This window comes from Staurois parvus, unplaced genomic scaffold (genome assembly GCF_062004578.1).
Source record: "Staurois parvus isolate SC_StPar_1 unplaced genomic scaffold, SC_StPar_1.0 ptg000414l, whole genome shotgun sequence".
Taxonomy (NCBI): domain Eukaryota; kingdom Metazoa; phylum Chordata; class Amphibia; order Anura; family Ranidae; genus Staurois; species Staurois parvus.
Window position 1 is genome coordinate 6,741,371 of NW_028318210.1, and position 16,446 is coordinate 6,757,816.

General features: G+C 43.6%; 1 protein-coding gene and 1 long non-coding RNA gene across 2 annotated transcripts in view; one reads left to right on the forward strand and one right to left on the reverse strand.

Moving 5' to 3' along the window:
• SPTBN5 (spectrin beta, non-erythrocytic 5) overlaps nucleotides 1–16,446 on the forward strand; it is a 435,120-nt gene that overhangs the window by 15,983 nt on the left and 402,691 nt on the right. Inside the window, exons 3-5 of the mRNA XM_089686901.1 lie at nucleotides 6,353–6,469; nucleotides 8,392–8,549; nucleotides 15,588–15,816. Coding sequence (XP_089543027.1) covers nucleotides 6,353–6,469; nucleotides 8,392–8,549; nucleotides 15,588–15,816 — 504 coding nt within the window. The remainder of the gene's footprint in view (nucleotides 1–6,352; nucleotides 6,470–8,391; nucleotides 8,550–15,587; nucleotides 15,817–16,446) is intronic.
• The window catches only part of LOC149454958 (uncharacterized), a 40,913-nt gene continuing 38,612 nt past the window's right edge, over nucleotides 14,146–16,446 (reverse strand). Inside the window, exon 3 of the long non-coding RNA XR_016314156.1 lies at nucleotides 14,146–15,981. This is a non-coding gene — a long non-coding RNA (uncharacterized LOC149454958). The remainder of the gene's footprint in view (nucleotides 15,982–16,446) is intronic.

Genomic DNA, 16,446 nt, shown 5'->3' on the forward strand with positions numbered 1-16,446 from the left:
GCACTGTGTATCTCTCCCTCCAGCAGATGAAAGCCAGTTTGAGGTTTCTCCCCCTCTACCTCCCGTCGGTTTTCTGCTGCTGGAGGGAGAGACAGACCTGATCGGATGGAGGGGGGTGCGCTGGTGTTCCTGAGTGGCCGATCTCCACTGAGCTCCTTTCCCCATCCGCACTCAGAGCCAGGACCAGGGGAACGCCTGAAGCAAGGAGAGGAGAAGTGGCAGAGAGAAAAGAGCCCAGAAGGAGGTGAGCTGTTTTGTGTTCTCTGGACCTTCCCTCCTGTCATCCATCCAGCACATGATGCACAATGACTGACAGATCATATGGGACTGCACACACACAGTATGATTACCACCTCTGCCCACATTTCCTGCTGCCAGGAGATCAGCAGCCCTTAGAGGAGGTGGGGGGTAATCATACTGTGTGTGTGTGTGCAGTCCCATACGATCTGAGAGAGACGGAAGAGGGAGAGGAGGAAGAGAGAAAAGGGGGAAGAGAGAGAGAGGGGGGAAGAGAGAGAGATGGGAAGAGAGGGGGGGAGAGCGAAAGAGGAGGAAGAGAGAGAGGGGGGAAGAGAGAGGGAAGAGAAAGAAAGAGAGAGAGAGAGAGAGAAGATAGCGAGAGAGAGGGGGAAGAGAGAGAAAGAGAGGGAAGGGAGAGGGAGGTGGGGTGTAATCATACTGTGTGTGTGTGCAATCCCATACGATCTGAGAGAGAGGGGGGGGGAGAAAGGAGAGAGAGAAGAGAGAGGGAAGAGAGAGAGAGAAAGAGAGAGAGAGAGAGAGAGAGATAAAAGAGAGAGAGGGGAGAGAAAGAGAGAGAGGGGGGGGGTCGAGAAAGAGGGAGAAAGAGGGGGAAGAGAGAGAGGGGGGAAGAGGGGTGGGGAGAGAGGGGGGAACAGAGTGAAAGAGGGGGAAGAGAGGGGAGGGGAGAGAGGGAATAGAGAGAGAGAGAAGGGGGAAAGAGAGAGGAAAGAGAAAGAGAGAGAGAGAAGTAAGAGAGGAAAGATGGGAAGAGAGAGAGATGTAAAAGAGAGAGGGGAGAGAGAGAGGGGGGAGGGAAGAGGGAGAGACAGAGAGGGAAGAGTGAGAGAGAGGGAAGAGAGGGGGGGAGAGAGAGAGGGAAGAGAGAGAGGGGGGGAGAAAGAGAGGGAAGTGAGAGAGGGGGGAAGAGAGAGAGAGAGGGAGGAGAGAGGGGGGAAGAGAGAGAAAGGAAAGAGAGACGGAAGAGAGAGAGAGAGGGGGGGGGTAGAGAGAAGAGAGAGGGGAGAGAGAGATAAAAGAGAGGCAGGGAGAGAGAAGAAAGAGGGAAGAGAGAGGGGGAGAGTGAGAGAGGGGGGAAATATAGAGAGAGGGGGAAGAGAGAGAGGGGGAAGAGAGAGAGAGGGAAAGAGTGAGCGGAGAGGGGGAAGAGAAAGGGGGAAGAGGGGGGTGGGGGAGAGAGAGAGGAAAGAGAGAATAAAGAGAGAAAGAGAGAGGGAAGAGAAAGAGAGGGAAGAGAGAGATAGATAGAAAAGAGAGAGGGGAGAGAGAGGGCGAGAGGGAGGAGAGGGAGAGGAAGAGAGGGGGGAGAGAGAGAGAAAGAGAGGGGGGAAGAGAGAGGGAGAGAGAGGGGGGGAGAGGGAAGAGAGGGGGGAGAGAGAGAGGAAAGAGAGAGGGAAGAGAGAGGGGGGCGGGAGGGAAGAAAGAGGAGAGGGAGAGAGGAGAGAAAGAGGGAGACAGGGAGAGAAGAGAGAGAGGGAAGAGATAGAAAGAGGGGGAAGGGAGAGAGGAGAAAGGGGGAAGAGAGAGAGGGGGAAAGAGGGAGAGGGGAGGAAGAGAGAGAGAGGAAAGAGAGAGGGAAGAGAAAGAGAGGGGAGATAGAGAAAAGAGAGGAGAGAGAAGGAAGAGAGAGAGGGGGAAGAGTGAGAGAGGGAAGAGAGAGAGGGGGGGAGAGATAGGGAGAGGGGGAAGGGAGAGAGAGGTGGGAAGAGGGAGAGGGGGTGGAGAGATGGAAAGAGAGGGAAGAGAGGGGGGGAGAGAGAGAGAAAGAGGGGGGGAAGGAGAGAGGGAAGAGAGGGAGAGAGATAAGGGGAAGAGAGAGTGGGGGGGAGAGGGGGGAACGAGAGAGAGAGGGAAGATAGAGAGGGGGGGAGGGAAGAGAGTGGGGGGGAGGGGAGAGAGGGGGGGAGAGGGAAGAGGGAGAGTGGAGAGAGCATGAAGGGAGGGGGAGAGAGAGAAGAGAGAGAGGGAAGAGAGACAGAGGGAGGGGGAGGAGAGAGAGAGGGGGAAGCGAGAGAGAGAGGAAAGGGAGAGAGGGAAGAGGGAGAGAGGAGAGGGAAGAGAGAGAGGGAAGAGAGAGGGGGAGCAAGAGGGAAGAGAGAGGGACGAGAGAGGGAGGGGGAGAGAGAGAAGAGAGAGAAAGAGAGGGACGAGAGAGGGAGATAGAGAGGGGGGAGGGAGAAAGAGAGAGGGGGGAAGAGAGAGGAGGGGAAGAGAGAGAGAAAGAGGGAGAGAGGGAAGATAGAGAGGTGAGAGAGAGAGAGAGAAAGGAGGAGAAAAGAGAGAGAGGAGAGAATCACATACATACACACACTTATTGAACTCTCTCTCTCTTTCCCCTTTGGGGGGGCAACATTTGTGTGTTGCCTAGGGCAGCAGATCCCAGTGCTGATGGAGAGGGGCAGGTTAGGGGCAAGCAAGGATGATGTGCAGGCACCCTATGTCCTCCTTATCAACTGATGATGTCATTGCTTGTTAGGATGCTGGCAGCTAGAAGGTCATAAAAGTGCACAATGAAAACCTGTGCTTTGTGTACTAAAAGGCAAGATTGATCTACCTGCTGGCATGTATACCATTTGTGGGCATTTTGCCAAGGCACACCTGAAGAAGCCTGAAGGCATCCTGGTTGAAAAAGGCTACTCAATACTACAGATTCTATTACAGGTTCTCTTTAACACAACTTAAACTTCTTACTCACTAAGCACACAATTAAAAAAATCACAAATTCCCAGTTTGTCCCCAGACACTGCAGCTCACAATGGGCTGTTTTCAGTGCTCTCAATCCAGAAAGCAGTGAGCAAGACTGGGTGTGGCCATATGCTGATTGACAAGCTAAAGGCTGGTGAATCAGCCATGACAATGCTGACAGCCAGGCTCCTTGCAATGTGTCCACTGTAGTACAAGCAGGCACAGCCTACATGATAGAGGCAACTCTGCTCTGAATTCAGGAGCACCATTGCCACCTCATCAATGGAAGCTCCATTAGGTGTAGTTTACTGGCAGGCTCAATCAGCATTTGTGGGACTCTACATGAGACCATTGGAGAAACTGTAAGAGCAGATGTACTTGTAAAAAGGTGCTGCAGCACATTTTTAAAAGAAACATAGAAGAGCGACCAAGTGGTTCATCAGTGGTTCAAAAAACAAATATATATATACAAACATAGATCTAAATGTAGCAATAACAGTATAATATATATACAGTATATATATATACAGTGGGGATCGAAAGTTTGGGCACCCCAGCTAAAAATTTGTATTAATGTGCATAAAGAAGCCAAGGAAAGATGGAAAAATCTCCAAAAGGCATCAAATTACAGATTAGACATTCTTATAATATGTAAACAAAAGTTAGATTTGATTTCCATCATTTACACTTTCAAAATAACAGAAAACAAAAAAATGGCGTCTGCAAAAGTTTGGGCACCCTGCAGAGTTTATAGCATGCACTGCCCCCTTTGCAAAGCTGAGACCTGCCAGTGTCATGGATTGTTCTCAATCATCGTCTGGGAAGACCAGGTGATGTCAATCTCAAAGGTTTTAAATGCCCAGACTCATCTGACCTTGCCCCAACAATCAGCACCATGGGTTCTTCTAAGCAGTTGTCTAGAAAACTGAAACTGAAAATAGTTGACGCTCACAAAGCTGGAGAAGGCTATAAGAAGATAGCAAAGCGTTTTCAGATGTCAATATCCTCTGTTCGGAATGTAATTAAGAAATGGCAGTCATCAGGAACAGTGGAAGTTAAAGCAAGATCTGGAAGACCAAGAAAAATATCAGACAGAACAGCTCACAGGATTGTGAGAAAAACAATTCAAAACCCACGTTTGACTGCACGATCCCTCCAGAAAGATCTGGCAGACACTGGAGTTGTGGTACACTATTCCACTATAAAGAGATACTTGTACAAATATGGTCTTCATGGAAGAGTCATCAGAAGAAAACCTCTTCTACGTCCTCACCACAAAAATCATCGTCTGAACTTTGCAAATGAACATATAGACAAGCCTGATGCATTTTGGAAACAAGTTCTGTGGACCGATGAGGTTAAAATTGAACTTTTTGGCCGGAATGAGCAAAGGTACAATTGGAGAAGAAGGGGCACAGAATTTAATGAAAAGAACCTCTGTCCAACTATCCCATCCAACAAGCATGGGGTTGGATCAATCATGCTTTGGGGTTGTGTTGCAGCCAGTGGCACAGGGAACATCTCACGAGTAGAAGGAAAAATGGATTCAATAAAATTTCAGCAAATTTTGGATGGTAACTTGATGCCATCTGTGAAAAAGCTGAAGTTAAAGAGAGGATGGCTTCTACAAATGGATAATGATCCTAAACACACCTCGAAATCCACGGGGGATTACATCAAGAGGCGTAAACTGAAGGTTTTGCCATGGCCTTCACAATCTCCTGACCTCAACATAATTGAAAATCTATGGATAGACCTTAAAAGAGCAGTGCGTGACAGACAGCCCAGAAATCTCAAAGAACTGGAAGACTTTTGTAAGGAAGAATGGGCAAAGATACCTCAAACAAGAACTGAAAGACTCTTGGCTGGCTACAAAAAGCGTTTACAAGCTGTGATACTTGCCAAAGGGGGCAGTACAAGATATTAACTCTGCAGGGTGCCCAAACTTTTGCAGACGCCATTTTTTTGTTTCTGTTATTTTGAAAGTGTAAATGATGGAAATCAAATCTAACTTTTGTTGACATATTATAAGAATGTCTAATCTGTAATTTGATGCCTTTTGGAGATTTTTCCATCTTTCCTTGGCTTCTGTATGCACATTAATACAAATTTTTAGCTGGGGTGCCCAAACTTTCGATCCCCACTGTATATATATATATATACTGTATATATATTATACTGTTATTGCTACATTTAGATCTATGTTTGTCCCAATGCAAATATGACAGACCGCTTGTTAGTTTACACCTAACTGCCATTCGATCATATCTGCTGGATGGAAGGAGAACAGATCCCCATCAGTCGGTTTTTAGTGGATCGGATCAGTTTGGATGTAGGAAGGTGTAAAAAGACCACTGAAAATTTGGCAGGTGTACCGATTAGAACTATGTGAACATCTGTAATATCAGAGCGTTAAAGCAGTTGCCATTGAAGACAATTCAGACCTAAGTTTGCATTCATCAGTTCAGCATGGGGAATTGCTGCAGTAAATGAAAGATGTAGCTAGGGACTGCTTTTAAACTTTAGATAGGGTCTTTAAAAAATTTAGGCTGCCCATTTTTTCTCCATAGAAACAGAAGTGTGATTTTCTTTTTTCTTGTATGATCATAGATGTATGTTTGTCTCAAGCATGTTTATATTCCCTAAGGCTGGGTTAACACCAGCTCTGCGCTACAACGTGCAGCCACTGGTGTGCAGTGTATAGGAGCAGTGAGCGGTTGTGTGAAATGCGATTACAGTGCATTGTACTGTTTACTTTGTTTTTTTTTACACTTTATGCAAGTCTCTGCACAGCAGAACATTAAGGGTAGGTGCAGTGATATTCCGTGCTGTATGATGTGCTGCAATAAAACAACACTTGCATCATTATATCACAGGTCACACCAATGCCACACATTGGTATAAATTACACATGTTGAAAGGAAACGCGTCTTTGTGTATGTGTTGGGTAACACTTTCAGGGCAGTGATGTGAACTAGCTCCTACTGTTGACTGATTTTCAGGGTAGTTGCCCATAAAAAGAAAATGGGATGGCAAAATTGGTGCCTTCCCACCTATCTTTAATTGCCTATCATTTCATCCCTCACCCCCAACCGTGGTTGTCCAGAGAGGGCAAATTAAAAGGAAATTGTAACATGCAGACTCAGTCTTCACCCTACTATGAAAAATAAAAAAACTATGACAGATTCAATACAAGTTCCTGAAATTGGTTACCTAGTATAATGAAACATAAATGTTTAATTGTAATTTTAAATATTTTTCTTCCCGAGCAATCATCTGCGTATAATTTAATGTGGCATCTAGGTTTTCCTCAGCACCGTTATTATTTGTAGTGACAGATCACTATAGTGCCAGCTTTGATATAGGTAGACCATCTTCTATTTTACTTACTTTATTTCTATTCTAGGTCCCTGTGAAGCTTATTGGTCCAGAAAATATTGTAGATGGAGATCGGACATTAATCTTAGGACTGATTTGGATTATTATTCTGCGATTTCAGATTGCTTCCATCACATTGGATAAGGTACAGCTAAAGCACTGAACTCAATACCCTCGTATTGCAGAGAGATTTGTATGTAAACTAACTAATAAAACTGAAGTGAAAACAAGTTCATGTGTTGCCCATACAAATTAGTCTGCATGTGAATGCAGTGCTTCATTTACTGGTTATCTGCTGTGGAGAAAAGCAATTTTTCTGGTTGCTTATTGTTCATACATTTGTTTCTTATCAAGGCTTGGCAGATCTATACGGTTGCATTCTGCATGTAGGACAACCCATTCATTTAAATCAGCTGCCCTACCCACATAAACCCATTTAAAAAGCTCTGGACTCTTTTTTAAAAACAACACCGCACTGAACCACAGGGTGCTGCAGCCCATGCGGTTCTGTGCATGCAAAAACACAGACATTATTTCTGATGTGTGCGGGGGCCATTAGGAATTAATGGCACCTCCGGGTGCATGCTAAAGAGCAGCGCATTACTTTTGTGCATCAGGAATGCGTACAATTGTGTGCACGTTCCCGATATGAAATAATGTGATCCTAACCTAAAGATCTTGCTCCTGATTAGAGCATTGCTGGTTGCTATTAGGACTCACCATTATGACTTCCATTAAAGTGTTACTAAACCCAGGACCCTGCATTTACTATATCTGATCACCCACAGTACACAGAACATGGAGATGCGATTATTTTAGTAAATATAAACTGCTAAATACCTTTTCTCATCAGCAGTATATAGCAGTCTTGTGACTTCTATCAGTGTCCAGCCGAGCACTGGTTAAAGCTTGTAGAAGGGGTTTTCATTCTCCCCTGATTGTCCTATAAGGCTGCATATCCTCTGACCCTCTGCCTGGACAGTGCTGATTGGCCCTGTGCTGATCACATGCACACTCCCAAGAAAAAAAACTCTCTAGCAATATGCACCAAACTGAGCATGTGCAGCTTGCCTCCAAGGCTCTGCCCTATCAGCAGATGGACTGGGGACAGTAGAAGAAGGGGAGGATCAGAGAAGATAGGATCAAACGTGCTTTTTTACACAATGCAAAGGATTAACCCCTTAGGTGAGTATAAAAAACACGCTTTACTGCATATACAGACTGATTTTACTGTTGTGGGTTTAGTAACACTTTAAGGGAAATGACAAGCCCCTTCAATTGTCACAAGCAATCATTATCATTTGATAAGTATTGCCAATGTGTTGTGAAATGTCGATGGTAGGTCCTGGTGCAGAGCATTGCATTGCTGAACAGACAGGAGTCGCTCTACCTAACATTTGTTTTAGGAGATCTGGCTATCAGTGACCACCTTTCTAATGTAGGCCCTAACCAGTGGCTGTTGAGCCTCATGTGGTTTAGCTGCCTTTGGTGTCTCTTGTTATGATCTCTCAGTCTGACTCCACAGACTCCATAAACAGGATCAAGCAGACATTGTTCAATGTTTTGGAATTCTGTGGTTTGGGCATGAATATGAGGTGATGTTCTAGCAGACATGATGTGATGGCTTGAGTATACTATCCTTGTGATGTCATCAGATACCACCATACGTTGAGATCCCTCATACATGAGCAAATGGCAGAAAATTCATTGGATTCTGTATGGCAGGTTGCAGCATGGGCCTTGCTCAACATTAGGTAGTGGATAAAGCTCCGATTTTTGCATCTTTGCTAATTTTTATAATGAAAAAGAAATGTGAAATGATTTGTAAAGTGGTTGATCCATTCTTGGAGCATAGGTAAACATGGGGTGGCATTACAAGCATGCAGAATTCCCCTTTGAGTCAGGAGATACAAAATTACAAAATTACAAAATTACAAATACTACTAATACTAAGTTCTTCTATCTCCTGCTTACTTCAAGTAATAAGTTCAAAAATGTTATCTTTTGCATTCTCCTACAGTTAAAACAAAATAATATTCCTCTTTAATATTCTGTCATTCTAACCAGGATGAGTTTGGTGCCACTGCAGCTCAAGCATCGGCCAAAGAAGCTCTTCTTATATGGTGTCAAATTAAAACGGCCCCCTACTCCAATGTGGATGTGCAGGATTTCTCCAGGACCTGGCGGGATGGCCTTGCATTCAATGCTCTCATCCATGCCCACAGGTAACTTTATTTTCTTGGAGGATCCTAAAAGGATGTCTTTTTACCATGGCAGAGAAAAGCTAGAACCTCTATCGGGTTTTATCACTGTCTGTATGCCCATTTGGAAGATGTTCCAGTGACTCCTTGTGTGTCATGGTATGACAGGGTATCACTTGGACAGGAACAAAGGTTGAAAAATCTCCATAATGAATGTTCTGGTGTAAACTGTTGAAGCAGGTTCAAATTGTATTTTTTCCTTTGCATATCTGACCTCACTTGTAAAGAATAATGAACTGACAATTGAAGCGGTATTACCCTCTTGGCCTTCCAAAGGTTTTACCCCCTTCATGACCAGCACATGTTTTGCTATTCAGCACTACGCTAATTTAACTGTCAATTGCTTGGTCATGCAACACTGTAACCAAAGGAACATGTTATATTTTTCTTCACATAAATAGAGCTTCTTTCACCACTTTTTTTTTCGCTATATAAACAAAAAAATACAAGGACAAATAACAAAAACATTTTCTTATTTTCTGTTAGAACATTTTGCAAACAAATATTCTTTCTTCATACATTTAGATCAAAATGTAACCTGTTACATTTCTTTGGTAACAAAAACCCAAATCAGTGTTATTTAGACTGCGTGAAAGTTTTGGGATCTTCAAACTATGATATATACACTCACCAGCCACTTTTTTAGGTACACTTTGCTAGTACTGGGTTGGACCACCTTTTGCTTTCAGAACTGCCTTAAAGGATAACTTCACCTTTCCTAACATGTTACAGGGTGTAACCAGGGGCGGACTGACCATTTGGAAACTCGGGCACTGCCGGAGGGCCCAGGGTCAGTAGGGGGCCCCATGAGATGCCCCTGGTACCTTTTTTCATAGGCTTTTTTGAGTTTGGGCAAGGACACAGGGGCCCCATGATCCCCTATTGCCCGGGGGCCCCATGAGTTGTCAGTCTGCCCCTGGGTGTAACATGTTATGATCAGACCAGCCCAAGCTTCCTGCCTTGATAACTAGCGGGGGATCTTATGTTTACTGTTGCTCAAGGTAGAGAGACTCCCAGTCTCCATGCACAACTCCTCCTGTATATGCTAGCCCAGCTCGTGTGCTGCCTAGATGAGAACAAAGGAAGTCCGATCGGCTGCACTACAAACAATCCACTTTATTGGACCAGGAAAAAACCAATACAGACAGTGAAATACAGTGGGAGACTAGCAGGTAAATGGGTTTCATGCTAAAGACAGCGCTTATTCATTACCCTCATTACCCTCATTCTTTCCTCCGCTAGCTGTCAAAACTTAAAAAGCCCACCCAGCTGCGTCACTCATTCACAGTCCTCTGTGAATGAGAAACTACAGGTCCTGACAGCCTTAGCAGCTGTCTGCTTGTAGTCCTCAATGAACTACCACTGCGTTGTGGAGCACCCTGGTAGTTCATTCATTCTTCCTGTCAGTATATCTGCTTGCTCATACAGTGCCTTAAAAACGTCAATGTATTTTATTGGGATTTTATGTGATAGACCAACACAAAAGTGGCACAAAATTATGAAGTGAAAGAAAAATGATAAATGGTTTTGAAGATTTTTTACAAATAAATATCTGAAAAGTTTGGCGCGCATTTGTATTCAGCCCCCCCGGAGTCAATACTTTGTAGAACCATCTTTCACTGCAATTACAGCTGCAAGCCTTTTTGGGTATGTCTCTACCAGATTTACACATCTACAGAGGGACATTTTTGCCCATTTTTCTTTGCAAAATAGCTCAAGCTCTGTCGGATTGGAAGGAGAGCATTTGTGAACAACAATTTTCAAGTCTTGCCACAGATTCTCAATTGGATTTAGGTCTGGACTTTGACTGAGCCATTCTAATACATGAATATGCTTTGATCTAAACCATTATATTGTAGCTCTGGCTGTATTTTTAGGGCCGTTGTCCTGCTGGCAGGTGAACCTCCGCCCCAGTCTCAGTTCTTTTGCAGACTCTTTACAGGTTTTCTTCTAAGATTGCCCTGTATTTGGCTCCATCCATCTTCCCATCAACTCTGACTAGCTTCCCTGTCTCTGCTGATGAAAATCATCCCCACAACATGATGCTGCCACCACCATGTTTCACGGTGGGGATGGTGTGTTCAGGGTGATATGCAGTGTTAGTTCTCCGCCACACATACAGTAGCGTTTTGCTTTGCTTTTAGGCCAAAAATTTTAATTTTGGTCCCATCTGATCAGAGCATCTTCTTCCACATGTTTGCTGTGTCCCCCACATGGCTTCTCACAAACTGCAAATAGGACTTCTTATGGCTTTCCTTCAACAATGGCTTTCTTCTTGTCACTCTTCCATAAAGTCCAGATTTGTGGAGTGCACGACTAATAGTTATCCTGTGGAAAGATTTTTCCAACTGAGCTGTGGATCTCTGCAGCTCCTCCAGAGTTACCATGGGCCTCTTGGCTGCTTCTCTGATTAATGCTCTCCTTGCCCAGCCTGTCAGTTTAGGTGGACGGCCATGTCTTGGTAGGTTGGCAGTTGTGCCATATTCTTTCCATTTTCAGATGATGGATTGAACAGTGTTCTGTGAGACGTTCAAACCTTGGGATTCTTTTTATAACCTAACCCTGCTTTGAACGTCTCCACATCTTTGTCCCTGACATGTCTGGTGTGTTCCTTGGCCTCCATGATGCTATTTGTTCACTAATGTTCTCTAACAAACCTCTGAAGGCTTCACAGAACAACTGTATTTATACTGAGATTAAATTACACATAGGTGGACTCTATTTAATAATTAGGTGACTTCTGAAGGCAATTGGTTCCACTAGATTTTAGTTAGGGGCAGGGGCGGACTGGCCATTTGGAAACTCGGGCACTGCCCGAGCACCCGGGGTCAGTAGGGGGCCCCATGAGATACCCCTGGTACCTTTTTCATAGGCTTTTTTGAGTTTGGGCAAGGACACAGGGGCCCCATGATCCCCTATTGCCCGGGGGCCCCATGACTTGTCAGTCCGCCCCTGGTTAGGGGTATCAGAGTAAAGGGGGCTGAATACAAATGCCCGCCATACTTTTCACATTTTTATTTGTAAAAAAATTTCAAAACCATTTATCATTTTCCTTCCACTTCACAATTATGTGCCACTTTGTGTTGATCTATCACATAAAATCCCCAAAAAATATATTTACATTTTTGTTTCTAACATGACAAAATGTGGAAAATCTCAAGGGATATGAATACTTATTGAAGGCACTGTACATCATGTATGGACAAGCAGATATACTGACAGATCTGCAGGAGACCTGTATGGCACCAGTGATCTGCTGATCACTGGTACAATGCTTTACAGGCTCCTGCAGACAAAAATAATAAATGCACATTTTTTTACTTGCAAAAAAAGGTGCATTCATTATTTTTTTACTAAAAGGTGAACTTATCCTTTAATTCTTCGTGGTATACATTCAACAAGGTGTTGGAAACATTCCTCAGAGATTTTTTTCTATATTGACATGGCGTTACTGTTGCCTTTCTATCATCTTGAACCAGTCTGCCCATTTTCATCTGACTTCTGACATCAACAAGGCATTTTCGTCCACACAAATGCCGCTCACTGGATATTTTCTTATTATCAGACCATTCTCTGTAAACCGTAGAGATGGTTGAACGTGAAAATCCAAGTAGATCAGAAGTCTCAGATCAGCCCGTCTGGCACCAACAACCATGCCACATTCAAAGTCACTTAAAGTGGTTGTAAAGACTCAAGGTTTTTTTGCCTTCATGCATTCTATGTGCAGCAGCCCCCCCAGTCACCCCTAAATACTCACCTAAGCCCCCTCTCAATCCAGTGATGTGCACTAGAGACTCAGCTATCTGGGACCCCCTCTTCCCATTGGCTGAGACAGCAGTGGGAGCCAATAGTTCCCGCTGCTGTCAATCAGCGGCTGGGGAGAGCTCATGCTCAGGTGCCCGCACAGCAGGCTGCTTACTGTGGGCCACCCCACAGGAGGGAGGGGCCAGGAGCGCAGGCGGGGGACCTGTGAAGGGGAGGATCCGGGCTGCTCTGCAAAACCACTGAACACAGCAGGTAAGTATAGACATGTTTGGTAATTTTTTTTTCAATTTAAGCCTTTAGAATCACATTAAATCCCCTTTCTTCCCCATTCTGAGGCTCGGTTTGAACTTCAGCAAGTTGTCTTCACTACGACTAGATACCTAGTTGCATTGAGTTGCTGCCATGTGATTGGCTGATTAGCAATTTGTGTTACCAAGCAATTGAACAGGTGTACCTAATAAAGTGGCAGGTGAAAATGTATCAATCATGATCACTAATGACCTCATTCCTTGAGGCCCTAAAGTGCCAGGACAGTACAAATACTCCCCCTAATGACCCTGTTTTGTAAAGTGGACAGTTCAAGGTATTTAGTAAGAGGCATGGTGAGTTTTTAGAAGTTGTAATTTTTTTGTCACAATGTTTTGGAAAATGAATAAATTAAATAAAATTAGATTTTTTTTCAGTTTTTCTTTTACATACTGTCATCATGTTACATGTGGTACCCCACATGTTAGCTTACCAAGATGTTGTGAATGGGTCCTTATTCTGTCTGTGTCTTTTTTGATATATCCCTTCCTTGGTGAACGAAGTTGTTTAGCTTTGTTTATTTAACTTCTACTTGAAACTGATAAGCATTAACATAAATGTATCTATTGATGACCTTTGCCCCATCATAAATGAGATATAATCTGTGGGTTGCATAGTAATCATAGTAGTTAACATACCTCTGTAGGAGGAGGAAAATATTTTAATGTTTGTTTTAGGCTTGGTTCACGCTGCTGTTACCCCAAAGTCATGCAACTTGCTTGTGACTTCTGTGATTTAACATGGCAGTCTATGGCTCTCAAGTCGCACCAAAGTCGTAAAAAAGTAATGCAGGGACCTTTTCTTGCTACCACTTGAGTCACATTGATTAAGACTGCACCCATTGAAATGAATGTGTTTTGACTTGTCATGTGACTTTATGGGGGTTATTTACTAAAACTGGACAGTGCAAAACCTGGTGCAATTCTGCATAGAAACCAATCAGCTTCCAGGTTTTATTGTCAAAGCCTAACTGTACAAACTGAAGTCAGATGCTGATTGGCTATCATGTACAGCTGCACCAGATCCTGAGTTCACCAGTTTTAGAAATTCTCCTTCAGCATTACCTTTACCCCTCAATGTTTAATGATAGCACCAGACTATCCCTACCAGTAAATGAATGTGTTGTTTCCATAGTAAAAGGAGGTGTTTATTCTTCTTATATTTTGCATTCCCTGGTCCCACCCTCCATACTTATCAAATATGAATATTTTATATTAACTCCATCATCTCTTTTAAAATTTCCTTGTAAAATGTGACTTTACTTTTATGTTGCTTATAAGTAAGGAGGCCAAGTAAGGTTTGCTAATTGCAGCATTCCATGGCAACTGCTCAATGTTCCTGTAGCACTACTCCCTTAGGAGTCGCTGAGTTATTTTTGGGCTCCCTGTCATTCTGGACTCCTTTCTGAAAGCCCAACCCCTGCTGACACAACGGAATTCCTTTGACCAGAGTAAATTACCACCAGAAAGTAAACACACACAAATTAGAGTAAATTGATATGAGCTTTTTATTAAACTTCAGTGTAAGCTCAGTTAAACAGTACAAAATGGTATGGGTACCTGGAATGGCAACGATTACGCTTAGCAATTCTAAGCAAAGAAACAACACATCCTGCAAAATCTCAATCAGGGTTAACAGGCCTTCTTTTCAGAAGTTAACCCAAAACTTTCAACCTGAGGATGGTGTCAGCCCCACTGAGCAATGAAAACTAGCAACAAGAGAACTAGCTCACTTTGGGCCCTCAAAATCTGTTGGCATGGCTTAAATCTAATATAAAAGAGCTCTTTGACCAGGGTAGTCAATGTCCCTTTAAATGCAGTGAGGAATCTTCTGCGCGCTCTCTGGGGCCCAGTTGGTGAACAAGTGGGAAGTGATGTAGGTGACAGTTGCTTACAGGATCAATGCAAAGGGAGTAAGAAGAAAGGAAAAGTACTTTCCCTTTCAGTGTCACTTTCAGTGTCAAACTGGCAATAGGGCTTGTTGGCAAAGGACAACTCCACTCTGGGCAGAAGTAAATAATGGTGATGGTGGTAAAAGTTCATTTAGAAGGGTAGGCCAATGGTTAAAGGAGCACTGATGTAATATGGTGTGCAGAAGGCGTGCACTGTGGTCAGCTCTAATGATGGGACTGTGCTGCATATGTGTTCAACAGTAGTGGTTGTGGGAACTAAGCCGCAACACGTTAACTGAATGCAATGTCCACAACTATGTGCAGGTAAAGTAGCCGGCATGAGGAGAATGTCAGTGTTCTCTTACTTAACTAGTGGACTTTCTCACCCGATCGGTGGCTTCTAGAAGGTCCTGGCAGTGTCTCTCTGTCAGCGGATGGGGCCCCCACAGCTTTCTCCAGCCTTACGTGCAGCATTCCATCAGTTCACCACACTCCAGGTCACCTGCTGACAGACTGTATTGCTGAACAGGATGGCAAGGCCAGTGGTCAGCAACTTCTTCTTGCCTCTCCTCTCTCTAACTCTGTGGTTTGGTCCGGTTCTCTGGCAGTCAGCACAACTCTCTCTCTGCTTCTTCTCTTTTCTCTCACCTCTCACTTTTTGTTCCTGTTCCCGTGCTTCCTCATTTATATGCCTCCAACCACATGCCAGCTCTTCTGGGAAAAATGTAGTCCCCCAATGAGCAGCCTTCTGACAAAGTCCTGAAGTTCAGCCTACAAGATTCATAAAGCTTTTTCCAAAGTGTGTGTCACTGAGTTGCAGGACACTGCCATCTTGTGTTTGTTTTAACATCCTGCAGCTGACATTACAGCAAGGGTGTTACATTCCGATGATTTATGATTGGTTGATGTGGATTATGTAAGAAAGTTAGCAATGGCAATCCATGTACTTCTTCTCTAATGACAGGTTTCTTTTAATTGTTGACAGGATTTATTTTATGTCCTGTATGGACCATATAAAATATATTTTTTTTATGTCCTAGACCTGACCTTATTGATTACAACTCTCTAAGGCCAACCAAGCCAATGTACAACTTGAATAACGCCTTTGATGTGGCAGAAACAAAGCTGGGTATCACCAAGCTCCTGGATGCTGAAGATGTAGTGATCCCACACCCAGATGAGAAGTCCATCATGACATACGTGTCTTTGTATTACCATTACTTTTCCAAGATGAAGCAAGGCAAGACAGTCCAGAAAAGGGTTGGCAATGTAAGTTCAACTCCTCTATGCACTGCATAAGGTGTCCTAATGTTCCCATAGTTTGTTGAATAACAGCAAAGTTAAGAGGGTTAGAACAACATTTTCTTTGCTCCAGAGGAATTGAGTTTCAGTTTATTGGTTATCTACAGAGATAAGCAGCATTTTCTCTTTAATCTGTTTAAAGGAAAGAGATCTTAATACTTATGTCCTTGTGAAAAGAGTGCAAACGATGAACAATGATTGATTGAATTATTTTTTTTTTATTAGTAAGCAAACGGTATGGATGTCTTTATCAGTTGTGTATTAATGCCATGCCACAGTTGGAGGACACAGTGACAAATGCTAACCTCACATGACACATATTTTGGAAATTTTGACCACATACAGCCAACTTTCAAATGAAAAAATAATGGACTACATCAGTGCAACCTACCCTTGGGCTGGGCCAAGGGGTAGGCAGAAAATGTTGCAGCATTGGGTACTTCAGCAGAAGGGGGGAGGTCAGCACAAAAAAGGCAGATCTTGCAACATATGGTGCGTTTATTTATTACAGGTACTTACTGTATATAGCACTGTCAATTTACATATAATGTATAGTTAGGTCAGTCCTTAACCCTCAATCCCAGGTCACTAATGCAC